The sequence below is a fragment of the Barbus barbus genome (assembly GCF_936440315.1).
Source record: "Barbus barbus genome assembly, chromosome: 23".
Classification (NCBI taxonomy): domain Eukaryota; kingdom Metazoa; phylum Chordata; class Actinopteri; order Cypriniformes; family Cyprinidae; genus Barbus; species Barbus barbus.
Genome location: NC_136751.1, coordinates 30508459 through 30528178, shown reverse-complemented (window position 1 = coordinate 30528178; position 19720 = coordinate 30508459). Strand labels below are relative to the sequence as shown.

Sequence of the window (19720 nt, the reverse complement as noted above, 5' to 3'; positions counted from 1 at the left end):
ATCAGCGTTATCAGAGTAATTTGCTCCAGTCGATGTACTCTATTTACCTCGAACGTCTCAAGCTTGTAATGAGATAATTTTTCTTGTTTCCTGGTTATTTTTAATGATCTTTCTAAGAATTAATTTAATGATTTTCTAAGAATCTTTCTTAGATCTTTCTAAATCTTTATTGGTCAGGGATTTGGTCAATGTGATAAATGAGTGAATGAAAATATCTGCTTAACAAGAATTTGCATGTAGTTCAACATTAATTCATTTAGTAATTAATATGCCAAAGACCACTGATTTTATATAATAAATGTATTTATTTATTACAAAGTAAATGAAAACAAAATGTAACCATGCACAAATTAACCACACTAACTATAGTTTAACCATGGTATTTGTACAACTGTGGTTATACAAATGGTAATCAAAATGGCAAAAAAGCTAACAAAAAAAAGGTTAATTCTGGTTTTGTTGGGGTTATTTGGTTGTGGCCTGTGCTACTTACATGTGTCTTTGTTTGTGTTGGGAGTATTTGCAGCATTTGTGTTGTCAAACTGATGATATTTTCTGAATTTGCTGGTGCCTTTTCTATCTGTGTGTTTTCTGAAGTTGCAGCGCGTTGAGCTCTCTGGGCCACCGTAGAGGACACTTTATGGGCATAAAAATGAAAGGTTGTGACTATTTTTTTTTTCAGTGCATTGATTTTACAATCAAGATCAAGCACATCCGTGCATCACTGCTGCGTGTTCATTCCTGTCCATGAACTGATTCTGCAACAAGGGATGCTTTTGACCTCACTCTATCTTAAAACACTTACATTAAAGAATAATATATTCACATAAAAATATTATTTTATGCTCTTTAAAACTGACTTGTCACATTTTACGTTATATGCAATAGTTTGATTTCAATCATGTTAAGCAGTGTCATTTACCATCACATCATTAAAACCAGCAATTTTTAATTTAAATATGAAGCAGTATAAAAGTAACACTTGGTATCGTCGTTCAAAAATGGCCGTGAAAAAAACAGCTCCGAAAATTTTTATTAATATTGCATAGTACACAGAAAAAAATTATTTATTGAATTTACTAAATTTTTTAGTAACACTTTACAATAAGGTGTCATTTGTTAACATTAATTTATTAACTAACAGGAACAAACATTGAACATTTATTACAGTATTTATTAATCTTTGTTAATAAAAATAGTTTATTCATGTTAGTTCAGTGCATTAACTAATGTTAAACAACTCCTGATTTTAATAATGCATTAGTAAATGCTGTAGAAGTATTGTTCATTCTTCGTAACTAATGAACCTTATTGTAAAGTGTTAAATGTTTATTTTAGCTATATTTACTAACTTCCAAAACAATATTTTTCCATTTAAATGTAGCTAACATAAATTGTTTTTGCAACCACTTACCTTAAAAAATGTATTTTCTTTTTTTCAGTGCATCATAAAATCCACTCAAAATAAGGATGTATTAAATAGATTTTCCTGATAAAAAGGGGTCATATTTCAAGGCTTCAGCCCATTTTGACCATGAAGGTACCAAGTGTGCCCCTCAAACGAAACATTTCTCTCAGTGTTAGAGTAATTCACTCCAGTCGACAGCCTTGAACGTCTCAAGCTTGTGAGGAGATCATTTTTCTTGTTTCCCGGTTTATTTTCATGATGGCAAGAGTGGATTGTTTCTAAATCTTTATTGCTCAGGGATATTGGTCAATATGAAAAATGAACAGTGAATGAAAAAACCTGCTCAAGAATTTGGTTGTAGTTCAACTTTAATTCTTTTAGTAATCGATATGCTTGTCCCAGACAATTCTAACAGATCATCATTTATTTCTCAGCATGTTCAGGTTTTATCTTCAAGTGTTTGGATCAAATGTTTGATTCACGGTGACACACTGATACTCATCTTCTACCTCAATCAATTCACCCAGACGCTGTTTATTACTGTAACATACTGGATTGCATTACAATAAAAACATAATGAATTAAAAAGGTACAGAACTAAGAATTTGAAAGCCATTTCTTCATTGATGAATCTTTTCAATGTTACGGTTAGAAATATGACCTGGTGCTGGATTCAGGAATATATTAAGAAATAAAAGTTCTTAAGATTAATTCTAAGTTCAAGAGAAAGTGCAATGATTGAAAAGTGTTTCTTAAGGTCTCACATGTTCTTAAGAACATCTTGGATGTCTTAAGAATAAAATAACAGGTTTTGTCTGATTGTTTCCTCATAAATTCAACTTTAAACACACATATCTGCCTATATTCACTTTGGTAACACGTTATTTTAAGGTGTCCTTGTTACATGTACTTACTATTATAATAACAATTAATTATGCATAATTACATGCAAGTAACCCAAAGCCTAATCCTAACTCTATTCATATAGTAAGTGCATGCAGTTAATTAATATTACTCAGTATTTAAATGTATAATTACACTGTAACAAGCACACCTTATAATAAAGCGTAACGTCACACTTTTTTAATGTAGTGTGAGATATGATGAGATTAATCGTCACAGGAGATTTTACGTTTGAAAATCCTCCAGCAATATTATGTATAACATTTATGTAAAAGATTTTTAAGACTACGAGTTCTTCAAGGTTTGTCTTAAGAACATTCCTAAAAAAATATATATATTTTTTAGAAAACATTAAAAGAAATATTCATAATACAAAAAGTCAGTGATTTTACACTTAAGCGTTTGTGTTGATCTGACAAACTGAGACCCAGACCGAATTTACCACAGCCAGCTTTTTATTTTTTTTAAATTTAGTCCGAGACAAACGTCCCACAAATTAAAATGTTTACAAATAAAGAAAAGAGAGCGTGGTCACTAACATATGGAGCTGAAGCGGCTGGTGAGATCACTGATATGACAGTCATGGTGTTTTTAAAACAAAACAAAAGCTGGGCTCTGTGACGTACGTGTGTGTGTGTGTGTGTGTGTGTGTGTGTGTGTGTGTGTGTGACTCAAGCGATGCGGTCGATACGAACATCAACCTCTCGTCCGTTGATCTTGGTTCCGTTCATCATGCGGCAGGCTTTCTCTGCGCTCTCAGGAGAGTCGAAGCGCACCGTGCCGCAGCCTTTGGATTTACCGTTCTCCATCTTTATTTCAGCGTACATCACCTGACCTGGAGAACACAGAGCCGCTCGTTTCTATTAATCTGCTGCATATCAGAAATAAGAGTTAACACACTTACCACAGAGACTGAACTTCTCCTTGAGCTTCTGCCAGGTCAGATCGTACGAGAGCTGCGGAAACACACACACACAGGATCCTCAAACACACTTCAGTAACACACACACACTCATGTTTACTCATCGTCATACATACGTTTCTCACAAAGATCTGGCATCCGGCCTTAGACCCCGCCCCCCTGTCACTCATTCCACCCATGTGACCCGAGCCGCCTCCATACTGGCCGAAGCCACGCCCCATGTCCATGTTACCGCCCATCCGGTCGAAGCCGGAGTTCATGCGGTCCATTCCCATGTTCACCATCCCTCCTCCTAAAACACACACACACACATTTATAAGTGACCGTGGACCACAAAACCAATCATAAGAGTCCATTTTTGGAAATTGAGATTTATACATCATCTGAATAAATGGGCTTTCCATTGTTGTATGGTTTGTTAGGATTAGTTGATTTTGACCCATACAATGTATTGTTGTCTATTGCTACAAATATAACTGTGCTACTCATGACTGCTTTTGTGCTGCAGGGTCACTTATATTATATATCAGGGCTCGCAAAATGGCTCGCCTGACGTCCCGGGGCTATTGTGTTTTCCAGTCGGGCTACCAGAATGCATCACTGTCTGCCCGACGGGCCTTAAATACAGGACTCCACGCAGTGTTCCTCTAACCTGAGCGCTCTTCTTCCACCGCGGCCGCGCAGGAGAAATAATGTGCCTCGCTCACAAAAATGAGTTGAAGCTATTTGATTGAATGCTGCAGTAAAAGGGAAAGAGTAGCAATGCTCGGGCAAACCGCTCTAGAGCTGATGTCACGACAGAGTTAGAGCCAGTGAATGTGCTTTACAGGTTTAACAGAAACAGAACGATACGCACCAAACGAGTCGCTGTAGAAACTGAACACTTCAATGGTTACGGTGCGCTCAACACGAGAGACATCTGAAATAAAACATCCTCATGTGTTAAAGAAGAGCGGCTTGATTAAGTGCTGGAAATAGAGGAGGATGGGTAACTAAACTCTGAAACATGTTCAGTCTCACACAAGAGTATTGTACAAACTGTACTTCATAACCATGTTTAGACAGATATAGAAGAATTCCTATGTTCACGCTTTTATATTTAACTTACAGATCTCAGCTTAAGTTTGGCTTCAGTTTCTATTCTATCAGTTTAAATAGTTGGTTTTGATAATATATTACGTTAGGGCTATATTATAAACCTGATAAATAATTAGATAGTAAAGAATAAATGCTATTTTGAATAAATTCATTTTTGGGCTACCAAAATCTGAAGAGTACCTGCCTGAAGGGCTACCAGGGATTTTGAAATTTTGCGAGCCCTGTACACACACACACACACACACGTGTATATATATATATATATATATATATATATATATATATATATATATATATATATATAAGCAACACTTCACAGTTTGAAAAAAAACTTCCTACAGATCTCCATTACTTTTTAAGTAATCTCTCTCACACACAATCTATTCATAAATCAAGATAAATGGTAAAATTAGACAAGAAAACCAGTTTTTCCCTTTAAAAAATTAAGTTGTTTTGACTGAGCAGATATTTGTCCTTTTTATCCTAAATTAAATTTATTTTGATACATTTCTCAGAAAACAAGACTTCATATTTTTCAAATTTTTATTTTTTTTAAGATAAACTATGTTCAATTGCTCAGAAAAAAAGTGTTAATTTTGCATCTCCAATCAATGTGTCTTGATTTAAGGGTGTTTAGATAATTGTACTGAAAACTTTATAATTTGCTGCTTTAATTTATAGAATGTGAATTAAGATGTTTTAAGACTTGCAGAAACCCTTATAAAGGGTTTATGTCAAATCAAAATGAAGTATATATAAATGTAATTTTGTGTGTGAGAGCATGAGAAGAGTGACCTAATCCAGAGCCCATGGGTCCCATCCCAGCATTCCCCATTCCTGCATATCCTCCACCTGATCGACAGAGAACAGAGTCAGCATCACCATCTCTCTCTCACACACACACACACACACACACACACACAAACCTCCATACGAGTCTCCGAATGGGCGGTTCATTCCCATGTCACTTCTGCCGAAGTCTCTGTCCATGCCTCCCATCCCAGAGCGATACACATCTGCGAAAACATCAGTGAACACTGAACTGATCTGAATTATAGTCTCCTGTAGAGCTGCTTTACAGCGGAACCTAACTCTCGTATTTGAAGTTAAAAGCATGATTCTGTTATTTTTATGTCTGTGAAGCTGCTTTGAATCAATTTGAATTGTATAAAGCACTATATGGTCGTCCTGTGTCGACTCAACCAGAAGTGCCATGCAAAAACCTTTGGTTTGATATTTGGCTTTTGACCATTGAGGATTTGCCCATGGAGCCACACTGAGATCCCCATATCTCTGGGACTGAATCATAAAAGGCCTTAAAAATGAACAAATGAAAAGAAACTTTAGTTGACAACCAGAATCTACAATTATACCGAGATACCTTTAATACTTCTCGAGTTGCAGGCTCGCAAACTTTGGAAAAAGAATATTTTGTCACTCAGGCAGGTCTGTTCTATGCAATTGATTTGATAGAAGGAAACAGGATATATTTTTAGATTCAGCATTATTTGCTCTTCAAACATTTCTCTTTAAAATAAAAAAAAACTTTCAGTCAAATGCAAAGTGACCCACATTTGGTTTTTGACCACTGAAAATGAACAATTAACAATTTACTCCTGGAGCTGTATTGACATGCAAGTATCTGAGCGATATATGAGCGATATATAGCCTTAAAAATGAAGATACCAGAAGAAAAGTATGTTAAGAACTGACATATACTGCAACAAAGATTGTCAACAGATTTTACTAACAGAGCTGCCAATCTCGGTGTAAAGCTGCTATCTTTCTGAAGTCATTTTCTCCAAATCGAAGGTAAAAATTGTCACTGGATTACTCCGCAAATACACATCCATGACATTTCATATTTTAACTCTTTGTTTGTCTTTCTTTTTTAATGTTAATGCTTTCTGTGTCATGAATGTTAATCAAACAAAACAGAGAAAAATCACTTTTGTAGCTTTAACACAGATTTAAATCATACAATGAAGACTGTGTTATTTTCAATTGATTATTCAATTTATAGACCTGAATACTGTTAGACATGCCTGAAAAAATATAAAGCACTGTTTCTTTCATTTGTATCTTTGTTCTATTAAATATATTTATCTATGCTTGTAATTTGTTCATTTTCTATGCTGATTTACTCACCTACAAAATCAACCCAATCATTTACTTTTTTTTTTTCCAAATAGAGCTATTCAAGTCATTCAAGTGTCTTTTTTTTTCCCCATATCGCAACATATCTTGCAGAAAAAACAAAATGTGATGTTTACCTCCCATTCGGCTCATGTCTCTGCCACCGAATCCTCCCATTCCACCCATGCAGTCCATTCCAGAAAAGCCTCCGCCCATCCCTACACACACACACACACACACAAACACACACACACACACTGATGAGTGTCCTCACATGATCTCTGATAGATCTGCTCCAGATGAATGTGACTCTCACCACTCATGCGGTTCATGTTGCTGCATCCCGGCCCGTCCATCCCTGAGAAACAACCAAACTATAACTCATCCATCCCAGCAAGAGTTCGATACACTCAAGATCCTCAGTGATCTTACTGGTGATAAATGAACATGAGCAAACATGCTGAACATCATGATTTTAAGCTCTTTTTATTTAAAAATCACATCATTAGTTTTCATGATCTTCATCAGCGTTCAGAGACTTTTTAATAGCATTGAATGTAAACATCTGATTAAAGCCTAAGTAGCTAAAATGCTGCTACAGACAGTCCATTTGAGTTGATGAATCAAGCAGACTACCATTTTTTAGTGAATCAATTTGAACTGTCCATTTAAATATCAATTAAAAACACTTGACTCATCTGCATCATTACAAAACAATGCTTTATTCTGCATGCAAATATTACACTGCATGCTTTAAAAAAATAAATAAAATAAAAGCATGAAATATTCATGCAAATATTGTAATTAAGCAAACATGAACACACCTCCAGGTCCCATGGAGCTGACGCCTCCTCCACTGAGACGGTTGGCATTTATTGGTTGACCGCCGGGACCCAAACCCATCCCAATGCCGCCCAGACCTCCTGCAGCACACACCATAAACACACATTTACATATGGAATTATATATATATATATATATATATATATATATATATTATATACACACACACACACACACACACACACAAAGCTCTTACGGGGTAACTGTGGTGTTTTCTCTGCAGGCCTGAAGTCATCTGGAGGAAGTGATTTATCATCCTACAGTAAACATGACACAAACACAAGAATGAATGCTGAGCCTCATAAACACACACACTGCATGAGAACAAACACCGCAGCGGCTCACCATTTTCACATGCATCTGTCTATCAAACAGCATCTGACAGTTGAACATGGCTGAGAGCGCGAGTGAAGGAAGACGCCGGACACTGATGATAAAACATACCGTCTACACAGGCAGCAACTGCAGTACACACTAACTAGTGACACATTAAGATCCAGAAACTCTGGAAAAATATGCAAATGAGTGCATATTTAATTAAAGAATGCCTTGCATACATACAGTTGGGCAAAAAAGTATTTAGTCAGCCACCAATTGTGCAAGTTCTCCCACTCAAAAAGATGAGAGAGGCCTGTAATTTTCATCATGGGTACACTTCAACTATGAGAGACAGAATGGGGGGAAGAATCCAGGAAATCACATTGTAGGATTTTTAAAGAATTTATTTGCAGATTGTGGTGGAAAATAAGTATTTGGTCAATAACAAAAGTTAATCTCAATACTTTGTTATATACCCTTTGTTGGCAATGACAGAGGTCAAATGTTTTCTGCAAGTCTTCTCAAGGTTTTCACACACTGTTGCTGGTATTTTGGCCCATTCCTCCATGCAGATCTCCTCTAGAGCAGTGATGTTTTGGGGCTGTCGCTGGGCAACACGGACTTTCAACTCCCTCCAAAGATTTTCTATGGGTTTGAGATCTGGAGACTGGCTAGGCCACTCCAGGACCTTGAAATGCTTCTTACGAAGCCACTACTTCGTTGCCCGGGCGGTGTGTTTGGGATCATTGTCATGCTGAAAGACCCAGCCACGTTTCATCTTCAATGCCCTTGCTGATGGAAGGAGGTTTTCACTCAAAATCTCACGATACATGGCCCCATTCGCTCTTTCCTTTACACGGATCAGTCGTCCTGGTCCCTTTGCAGAAAAACAGCCCCAAAGCATGATGTTTCCACCCCCATGCTTCACAGTAGGTATGGTGTTCTTTGGATGCAACTCAGCATTCTTTCTCCTCCAAACACGACGAGTTGAGTTTTTACCAAAAAGTTATATTTTGGTTTCATCTGACATTCTCCCAATCCTCTTCTGGATCATCCAGATGCTCTCTAGCAAACTTCAGACGGGCCGGACATGTACTGGCTTAAGCAGGGGGACATGTCTGGCACTGCAGGATTGGAGTCCCTGGCGGCGTAGTGTGTTACTGATGGTAGCCTTTGTTACTTTGGTCCCAGCTCTCTGCAGGTCATTCACTAGGTCCCTCCGTGTGGTTCTGGGATTTTTGCTCACCGTTCTTGTGATCATTTTGACCCCACGGGGTGAGATCTTGCGTGGAGCCCCAGATCGAGGGAGATTATCAGTGGTCTTGTACGTCTTCCGTTTTCTAATAATTGCTCCCACAGTTGATTTCTTCACACCAAGCTGCTTGCCTAATGCAGATTCAGTCTTCCCAGCCTGGTGCAGGTCTACAATTTTGTTTCTGGTGTCCTTCGACAGCTCTTTGGTCTTGGCCATAGTGGAGTTTGGAGTGTGACTGTTTGAGGTTGTGGACAGGTGTCTTTTATACTGATAACCAGTTCAAACAGGTGCCATTAATACAGGTAACGAGTGGAGGACAGAGGAGCCTCTTAAAGAAGAAGTTACAGGTCTGTGAGAGACAGAAATCTTGCTTGTTTGTAGGTGACCAAATACTTATTTTACCGAGGAATTTACCAATTAATTCATTAAAAATCCTACAATGTGATTTCCTGGATTCTTTCCCCCCATTCTGTCTCTCATAGTTGAAGTGTACCTATGATGAAAATTACAGGCCTCTCATCTTTTTGAGTGGGAGAACTTGCACAATTGGTGGCTGACTAAATACTTTTTTGCCCAACTGTAATATTTCAGAACACTTTTGTTCCAAAACAATTCTCTTAATGTTTTGTGAATGAATAATCCAACAGGGAAAGTACGGTGATCTGTGTTAATTAAAATGTTTACTTTTTCACCTGTAGAGTCTTGCCTTAAAGGATTACTCCACTTCCAAACGTTTTGCTAGATAAGACACTTAAACCTCGGCTGGGATTGTTTAGAGCCCTCTGAAACTGCATTTTCAACCTTCAATCCGTTGAGCACCATTGAAGTCCACTATATGGAGAGAAATATTGGAATATTTTCCTCAAAAAACGTAACGTCTTTGCGACTGAAGAAAGACATACATTAATATTTTGGATGAGGGCTGAATAAATTAACAGGAAATGTTTATTCTGGAAGCGGAGTAATCCTTTAATTTGACTGAACTTTTTTTTTTTTTTTTTATCAGTACTTTTCTGTATTAAACCTTTCCAAGTAAATGCATGAACTGATAAAAGTTACGTCAATAAACATATAAATAAAAGTAATTAATTATGACTTTCATCATCTCTAGGTTGAGCTCCAGAGGATACAGATGGCTTGAACGGCCTCCAGCGGCTGCTCGAAGGTGACCGTCCCCATCCCTCGACTCTTCCCGTCTTTGTCTTCTTTTACATCGGCTCTCCTCACCGTCCCGGCCATACTGAACACCTCCTTCAGCTTCTTCCAGCCCACCTTAAAGTCCAGCTGCAGCCAACAGAGACGAAACACACACGGGCGTGAATCAGAAAGTAAAGACGAAGCATAATGAACGTGTGCTAAAGATGACAGCAAGTTCAAAGGCCAAACACAAACGCACACAGACTGACTCTATCAGGCGTTTTGAAGGTAAATTTAAGACTTTTAAAACCTTTTTTGAAACCAGGCAAAGCTTTAAATAAATTTAAGGGAATTAATTAAATGGAACATGCCAATATATTCTGTAAATGTAAATCTATTGTATTAGCAACACACAGTTTGAAAATACAACTTCCAATAGGTTGCCATTACTTTTTCATCCATTTTACACACAAAACATGGCTTGTTGCTTGAATAATCACTGCTCCAAACCACTAAAATACGGAAGTAACTGTTACTGTATCTTTTGATCACACTGCAAAAAGCTGCTGTTCTTTCTCAGTATGTCTTGTTTTCCAGTGCAAATGTCAAAAGATTCTTAAATCATGATCGATTTACTAGAGAAACACAAGGACATTAAATAAAAAGACTTGTTTTCTGAGAAATTTATCAAAATTAAGTGTTTATGATTAAAACAACAACAAAAAAAATCTGCCGAATGGCTCAGAATTTTTTTTCTTAATTTTAATACTTAATTTTCATTCCCCACTGACAGATATTTGTTCTTGTATAAAACACAAACTGTATTAATTTTGTTCAATTTGTCAGAAAACAAGACTTCACGTGTGACCCTGGAGCACAAAACCAGTCATAAGGGTCAAATGTTTTAAACTGATATTTATACATAATCTGAAATCTTAAAAACTATTTGAAAATCTGGAATCTGAGGGAGCAAAAACATCCAAATATTGAGAAAATCTCCTTTAAAGTTGTTCAAATGAAGTTCTTAGCAATGCATATTACTAATCAATAATTAAGTTTTGATATATTTACTGTAGGACATTCACTAAATATCTTCATGGAACATGATCTTAATATCCTAATGATTTTTGTCAAAAGAGAAATGTATAATTTTGATCCATACAATGTATTGTTGTCTATTGCTACAGATATACCTGTGTTACTCATGACTGCTTCTGTGCTGCAGGGACACATGTGTTCATTTAGCATCTCCAGTATCTTGAAGATGTTTAGATAGTTGAATTGGAAAACAAGACAAACATATTGAGGGAGAGATTCAATTTATTCAGTGCATGCAATATTTAATGCCCCGCCTTTCTGCTCTGATTTAAGAGCTTTTTAGGCCTTATTTTGTGGATTTAAGAGTTTTCAAAGCCTGCTCTATCAGTCAAGAATGAACCACAGGGACACGTTCAGACTCACATTGGCCACAAACACAGTGGTGCCGAGCCGTCCGGCCTGCAGCGCGCTGAGGATCTCCGGAGGGATGTTGGGGTTGTTGGCGATGGAAGGAGGGACGTTCATCCCGGCCGGACCAGCGTCGGACCCTCGGCCGCCTCCGTACATCCGGCCTGATCTCTGCAGGACGCGCCGCGCATGCTCCCCGTCCGGATCCTGAAACACACACACACACACATCAGGAACCGTCAAACAAACACACACTGGACAGAACAGCAGGGACGGGTGTATCGATATCTCAATACTGATGCGAGTATCGATACACAAATGTAAAGTTGCAACAACTAATATTATCGATAATGAAAACATCACTAATCCACGTGAGCATTTCCATGTAAGCCTGACCTGACAGTCTGCGTTAAATTAAAATTAGTGCTGTCAGTTTAACGTGTTAACTTAGTTATGAAAAAATAACGTGATTAATATATTTTAAAGCAGTTAATGCATTGGCCCCGCCCCCAGACCTGTACATCATCTTACATTTCATACAGTTGACAAATATGATGCAGCGCAACAACTCCAATGCAGTTATGCCATAAAATTCTATATATTGGTACAAAAAATACAAAAGGACAGAAAAAACGTATATGTTCGAGTTATTTCACAATAAACAAATTTTAATTGTAGCCAGCCCTAATGGTTACCACTACAGTAAACATTTTAAACACGTGTAAACAAATATATCACCTAATAAGTTGCAATTAAGGTATACTGAATGCATTTCTAAAATAAATTTAAGTGGGTATCGAAAACCAAATACAGAACAGGAATTATGACACATTTACCTCCTTAATGTTCAGCGGCCGTCCGTTCAGATCATGTTTGCTCATGACCTCAATGGCTTTCTTCACAAACTCTTCATCTTTGAACTCAACCACACTGAAAGAGAACACAACAGTAAATCTCCACCGCTTATAATACTAAACTATTTAAGCAGCTTTATTTTACAGTTCATTACTTTTTTTAATGCTTGGAAAAATATAAACACTAATAGATTCTACATAAATACTTGTTACTACCGCTAGATAACCGAAGACATGGGTAAAGGAATCATTCCATTGTTCTCATTTATTTATATTTACTTAGGTTTTAAATATTACTTTTGTTAAATTAATATTTACTAGAGATGATTACTTTTTTCAATTCTTGGAAAAAATATAAATAATGATTTCTTGCTGCTTATTAAATATTTAAGTGCTTATATTTGACAATTGATTAATTTTTTTAAGTAAAATAATAATAATTTTCATTATTAGTATTATTATTTGTACTTAAATACTTGACACTGCTGTCCAGACACCTGAAGACATATTTGAAGGGAAACATTCTATTGCTTTCATTTATTCATATTTACTTTAAATAAATATTATTTTTGTTTCCCACTTCTTGGAATTTAAGAACCTGCATTTCTTACCGGTTATAAAAATTAAATACCTTTATTTCAGTCGATTGCCTTTTTAAATGTTTGGGAAATATAAATAATGAACTACTACTTCAAGAGTCTGTCAGAAATGTCAAGTATTTAAGTAGAACTTGCATTGCATTAATTTAATTCATATTTACTTTATTTAGATATGTGTCCCTGCAGCACTAAAGCAGTCATGAGTAACACAGGTATATCTGTAGCAATAGCCAACAATACATTGTATGGGTCAAAATTATACATTTCTCTTTTATGCCAAAAATCATTAGGATATTAAGATCATGTTCCACGAAGATACTTAGTAAATTTCCTACCGTAAATATATCAAAACTTCATTTTTGATTAGTAATATGCATTGCTAAGAACTTCATTTGAACAACTTTAAAGGAGATTTTCTCAATATTTAGATTTTTTTGCTCCCTCAGATTCCAGATTTTCTAATAGTTGTATCTCAGACAGATATTGTCCTATCATAACAAACCATACATCAATGGAAAGATTATTATTCAGCTTTCAGATGATGCATAAATCTCAATTTAAAAAAAATTCCCTTATGGCTGGTTTTGTGGTCCAGGGTCACATTTTACTTTATTATTATTAATACATTTATATGACCATCATTTATATTTTTTCCAAGCATTGAAAGAGTAATACCTTAATACTGTAAAGTTGATAACTTTTATCAATGCTTGGAATAATCTAAATAATAACTGCTTATAAAACAAGTACCTTTAATTCACAATCAATGACCTTTTTAAATGTTTGGGAAAACACAAATCATTGAATCCTTGATACAAGTGTCTGCCAAATGCATCAGTGAAACATGCTCAGTTTTTGCTGTATAAATCAAATCAAGTTTGAGTATCTCGACGGCGGTTCTTACCCGCAGCCCTGCAGGAGAGCATCCCAGATGAACGAGGACGAGGCAAGAGAACGACAAGAAAGAACCTCATCAGAATCACATCAGTTCAAAGCACTTCAGCACAAAGAGAAACAGCTGATTGACTGATCATTAGTGCTTCAGAGAGATCAATTACAGCACATGCTCATGACTCTAATACTTTGACGAGCTGTTTGGAGCGTTTCATTTGGCTACAGTGAGATGGACGAATGAAAGCAAATGAACTCGGGGCAAATGAAACTGTTACGGGACAGAGAGAGGAGAGAGAGACAGAAGGGATCAGACAGACAGATGGATGAAGGGGTTTAAGGAAAGACACCTGACTCTCGTAGGTCGGTTAAGTCCAAATCAAAAACACCTAAGCAATCATCAGATGTGAGAGAGACAGATGGACCCCAGCCAAACGGGTCACCACCAATTTAAAGGACATCCGAATCAGCATCATAATGAGCTTTACTGTAACACTACACATCAACACACCGTCCCGAGGTCAAAGGTACGACAGTATATCAGCTCTACCGGCCCTGAGCACATGAGAGTGATGCTGCGGAGGCCTTGCAAACCTCGCAGACAGCGCAGAGTCACCAACACTTACCCTTGACTTTCCTTCTCCATCCTTAAAGAGTTCCACGTATGTAACCTCACCAACTACATGAGACATACAAAGGGAAAATACCACAGAGAACAAGGCATTTAAATCACCAGTGGTCTGGTCGCCCTGGGTGCAACGCTACAGGTAGAAAAGCCCAGTGAAACACACACACATACACCTGAGACCCGCTCCTCGAACAGCACCTCGACGCACACCTAGCACTATGATGCTACAGGTACTGTACACAGGTAGAAAAATCACAAGGCCACCCACCTGTACAATCCTTCAACACTACAGTGAATCATGACTACAGTAAATACCACCAGAGCATATGTGTGTTCACACCAGAACAGATTCAACTGGCCTGTCCGACATTTGTGCTGCACGCTTGTCTAGATCGAGACAGATACGAGCTAAAGCTGAGAGAGGGAGAGGACGGGGCGGAGCGCTGTCTCTGCATGGGTTACCTTTCTCACGCATTAGATCTTTAATTGCCTGCCACTTCATATCATAAGGGATATTGCTAATGAACACCCGGTTCCTGTGGGCGGCCTTCTTGTCCGTCGAGGAGCCGCCGCTGCTGCTGTGACGCTCTTTGTAGGGATGGTAGCGATGCGACTTTCTGCTCTTCTCTTTGGGCTCCGGTTTGTCCTCGGCGTCGCTGCAAACAAACACGAGAGAAGAAACACGGTCAAATTACACACAACACACAACAAAAACCTGTTTTCAGCAACACATAGAAACCGTGTGGAGAATGCAGAGCAATGCAGCTGTGCATGCTTCTTCCTAACGCTATAAAATGCACCAAGCAGCACATTTAAAGGAGAAACAGGTTTCAGTTTGTTCTCCAAAAATGATTTGACTTGCAATAATCAAAAAAAAAAAAAAAATTGGTTCTGCCAACGTTTAGTAATTGAAAAAAGGTAAAAATTGTATGTATATATATATATATATATATATATATATATATACACCCCCCCACATACACATATAAATCAAAACACTAAGTGTGAAAAATATTTCTTTATAATTTTTTTAAAAAGAAAATACTACAAGTATTTTTTTAATATAAAACGAGTATAAACATTTTCAAAAACAGAACAATTCTTTATAAAAAAAAAAAATGTTTACACAACATGTACTTCTTAAAAAAAAAAAAAAAGAAATATAATAAACACTACAAATATAAAGTTTTGCTTTGTAAGCAGCGCTTTTCTAAAGACAAAAAACAGCCGGATTAATGAAGCCCAGTCATTTTATTAATAAGGAACCGATTTACTAAAACTGCTAAAAACAGACCTACTGTGAGCACCGAGGTTATTAATCGATGGTATTTGCTTTTGTTGAAGATAATTATGTTTAGATAATTATGTTTATCAGCGGAAGTCCTGTTGAGATACTACATTTCCCATGATTCAACAGAAACATCTCCACCAATCAAACAACTCAAAACAAACTAGCTCCGCCCACTCATATGAAGCTCAGCGAATGTCTCATTTCCTAATACTTGTTGCTTCAATTCAAAGTTTATAATAATGTGATTCATCGGGTCGGTTTGGTTCATTGGTTTATCAATCTTTAACGAAAACAGGACAAATCTTTCCGGCCGGACTAAAGTGGGCGGGGTCTGTTGATCAATGGCGCGGTTGCTATGGGTTACCGCTCTGATTGGTGCGAGCGCAGCACCGCAAAACAAACCAACGACATAAAAATATCGCTGCGATGTATTCAGATACACGCATTATGAACACAAACCGAGGAGAATAAAAATAAATGCGTTTCTTATGCTCTGTCAACGCGCTCCGCTCGCGCACAGGCCTCGCTAACAATACGCGCGTAATAGACGCGACACATGAAAGATTTGCGTCTTAAAGGGCTTTCAATTACGTTTTATCGCCATTTGTGTTGTGCTGCGTCTGCTGGGGCTCCGCTTGTCCTTCGTTAGCGGGAGAATCGGCTGATTCTTCGTGTTTGGTGTCAGTGAGGTCTAGAGTCAGCTCCGCGTCCGCCATCACTGCTGCTGCTCTCCGGCGCGAGACTCTGCTATCGCGAGAGAACGCGAGACTACACCGCGTCACTTCATTCTGCTTTTCATCATTTTAGAAATAAACATTTGTGAGCATTTCATTCCTATCTGATCGCTATATATTACAAAATGCTCCTAATCAATCTTTTCACTGCAGCAGAAAGGACCAGTTGTGCAATATGTTGATTTTAATTAATTATACAGTTTTTGAGTAAAATGAATAGGAATATTGAAACAGATATCATTATTTTAAAAGTCAGTGCGTGATTATGGTAATAGGGTACTGTGCCATAAAATACAAATTGTACAGGTTTTATGATGCCAATACTATGGAGTTAATTCAATGCCACATATATTGGCAAAATAATTGAAGTATTGCAAAATAAAGAATTGCAAAAGAAAATGAAGTATTGCGAGGAAAAAAAGATGCATTGCAAACAAAAACTAAGAATTGCCAAATATAAATGAAAAAGGGCAAAAGCAATGATTGTGCAACACATATTGCCCATGCCACAGCTACTAATGTATTTGCAGTGCTGCTTTTATTTATAGGTGAGCTTGCTATGAAGTATTCTCCCTTTGCGCTTCACGTTTTTGCTCGTCTTTCTGTCATTGTTTTGAGGTGTGGTGGAGTTGAGGGACTGGGGTGTACAGCAGTTTCCCAAAAGCATGGTAATCCTGAACTGATCGTAGCTCCATTGGTGACAGCTGGCTCTTCAGTCAAGGCTTACAATGCTTTTGGGAAACGCAGCTCTGGACAACAGAGTGAACCAGATAAAAAATAAAAGATGGAAAAAAATCCCACAGATGCACATTAAAGAAGGAACCTGGACCATATATAAAGAGCAGAAGATTATAGAGACAGGAAGAAAATACCTACAAACTCTGACACCACCAGTGATTACGTTTGACCCTAAATATTCCATTCTTTATCAAAATCATGGCGTTTATCAAACATTACATTATGCCAAGGTTTCCCGAACTGGGGTTCATGAATGAGCAGAGACTTTCCAAATGTATAAAAACAGTAGAATTTTAGGAGTGAAAATTCAAAAGAGAGAAAAGAAGAATTATGGCAAATCAATTTATGAAAAATGCAGGCTACTGCCATAGTGTGAATAATATGTAATCTGTAAAAAAAAAAAAAAAACTAATCTGAAAATGTAATATATCTACAAGTACTTCATTTTTGGAGTGTGATTATGTAATCTAGATTACTTGTACTACTCAGCACTGGACACCACCCAGTGCACCCTAGCAACCACCTAGCAACGCCCTGGTAACCACCCTTGCGCTGCACTCACATGTTCATCGTAATGTATCTTGTATTGCGGTACTGATTTGATGGCATGTTGGGTTAAAGGCATCGCTGAGCCGCATCAGTTATTCTGGAGCATCTAATGATGCTTTAAGCTTAAGGTCTAATTGAGTTACATGCTGATGAAACCATGAGACTGATGCACCAGCACACCTAATCCACAGCAACGCCTCGAGGCAGAAGAGCCAGCTGGAAACGTCATATTTCAGGGGGAGCCAAATAAATAAGAACAGGTGAGCGCAAGAGTACATGCATGAGAATTTTTTTTTTGAGTCAAACCAGCTGAGACTAACAAGTGGTTGCCAAGCTGAGGAGCAGACAGAGAGAGAGAGTGTGTTTGCAGGGACACACAGAGCAGCTCAGAAGGCGCAGGCGATAGCAGGGCTGTGAAAGCATTCAGTCGCAGATTTCTGACTCTAAACGTGTCTGCGCCGCTGCCTCTCACTGCCACACCAGCCTCTTTTTTTCAGGAGCAGTCAAGCCGAGCCTGTGGAACTCCTGCTGGCTGTATGCAGGGCTCGACACGCTCTTCTGCAGTGATGAGGGCTATGACAGCAAGCGCAGGAATAACGGACTGACCGCCTACAACAGGTCTGACAGAATGAGGCCAAAATGAAGGTGAGATGCATTTTAATTTCAGCTCAGATGCATGTCGCTCTTCAGCCACCTGCTGCTCATCCACACCCACCTGCCTCTCTCAAACAGTTTCCCGCTGCATGCATCATGCATGAGAACGACACGCGATTCTGAGCATCATCTCTCGAGTCGCGGCTGGAATGCAACAGGTCCTGGTGTCTGCATGTGCTGACTCAAGTAGCCGCTCTGATTAAAGATGTTGCCTCTATGCTGTGATCTCTGACTCTGCAAAAGCCATCTCTCCTGAGATTCCTCAAGTACAAATGTTTGCTGCAGCGCATTCTGAGGGAGTGCATTTTTCTTCGTTTTATTGTTGCAGCAGTGTGTGCTGCAACTCTGAGGAATCTTATCACCTGCGATTAAACAGGCACATGCTGTTGTTTGCTAATAGAGCACAAGAGAGTCAAGGGCTGCATGCACACAGCAAGGCTTCATCTTCCATCCCACCGGCTTACTTAAGATATAAGCGAGTGTGTTTGCATTAATGACTTGCCATGATACCCGAGGCTGTCTATTGTTAGAACTTTTCAATAATCGTCCTCATTATTTTACCTTTAGAAATTCAAACAAAACATCAAAAGAATACAATTCAGGGAAGACGACTCCCTCCATGATTCACATGAATCCCCCATGCATTCATTCGCTGTGTCCTGCATTCACACCTATCCTGTCTGTTGCATAACACTGGCCATATTTTAATGCACATCACTGATTAAAGACTTCAGGCAAGTTTGCATGCTCCACAGAGTGTACATCTATTCAAAATATTCCTTGTCCTAATATTCTCCTGCACATTAATTCTGCAGTAGTTTAATGAAGTGTTTGTTGTCTGATTGATTCCATTAATTAATTCTAAGTATCTCCTACCTTCACAGGCTGATCGCCAACCTACTGAGACATGCAGGATGATGGGGCTCGTCTTGGAACATGTGTAGCATTCACTATAACCACAGCCTAACGGCCATGAGCGGGAGTGATATCATGGGCTATTCTCTGAGCCTGGAGCAGAAGACAGCATTTGCGTTTGTTGGGATGTTGCTGGTGTTTCTCGGTCTGTTGATTGTCAGGTGTTTCCGGATCCTGCTGGACCCCTACAGTAGCATGCCATCCTCCAGCTGGGGCGACGGACTGGAGGGCCTGGAAAAAGGGACATTTGAATATGCTCTTACCTGAGACCATGTTCCCAAAGACACCAAACCCCCAGTCCATGGTTTCATTCTAGAGCCCCCTAAGTCGTATAAAGCCTTTGCACCGTATGGGGGCATGCACACAGGACGCATTCGAGATGCAAAACGTTTTAACTTGGG

The 19720-nt window shown here is 38.3% G+C and overlaps 1 protein-coding gene across 1 annotated transcript; it reads right to left on the bottom strand.

Moving 5' to 3' along the window:
- Window positions 1–1761: 1761 nt before the first annotated feature.
- On the bottom strand, window positions 1762–16464 carry LOC306843303 (myelin expression factor 2-like). The gene is made up of 17 exons (XM_079374695.1): window positions 16321–16464; window positions 14901–15094; window positions 14437–14489; window positions 13824–13831; window positions 12303–12396; window positions 11482–11673; window positions 10014–10167; window positions 7656–7705; window positions 7507–7567; window positions 7292–7390; window positions 6784–6825; window positions 6605–6685; window positions 5258–5347; window positions 5127–5183; window positions 3350–3525; window positions 3216–3267; window positions 1762–3146 (listed from the first exon to the last, which is right to left on the bottom strand). The coding sequence occupies exons 1-17, from the start codon at window positions 16443–16445 to the stop codon at window positions 2983–2985; spliced, it is 1692 nt and encodes a 563-aa protein (XP_079230821.1). The 5' UTR covers window positions 16446–16464; the 3' UTR covers window positions 1762–2982.
- Between the last annotated feature and the right edge of the window lie 3256 nt (window positions 16465–19720).

Coding starts and splice junctions, on each gene's coding strand:
- LOC306843303 (XM_079374695.1), bottom strand. CDS start 16,445: ATGGCGGACGCGGAGCTGACTCTAGACCTCACTGACACCAAACACGAA. Junction 5,184..5,257: donor ATTCGGAGACTCGTATGGAG/GTTTGTGTGTGT, acceptor TCTGTCGATCAG/GTGGAGGATATGCAGGAATG. Junction 3,526..5,126: donor ACCCATGGGCTCTGGATTAG/GTCACTCTTCTC, acceptor TGTGTGTTTTAG/GAGGAGGGATGGTGAACATG.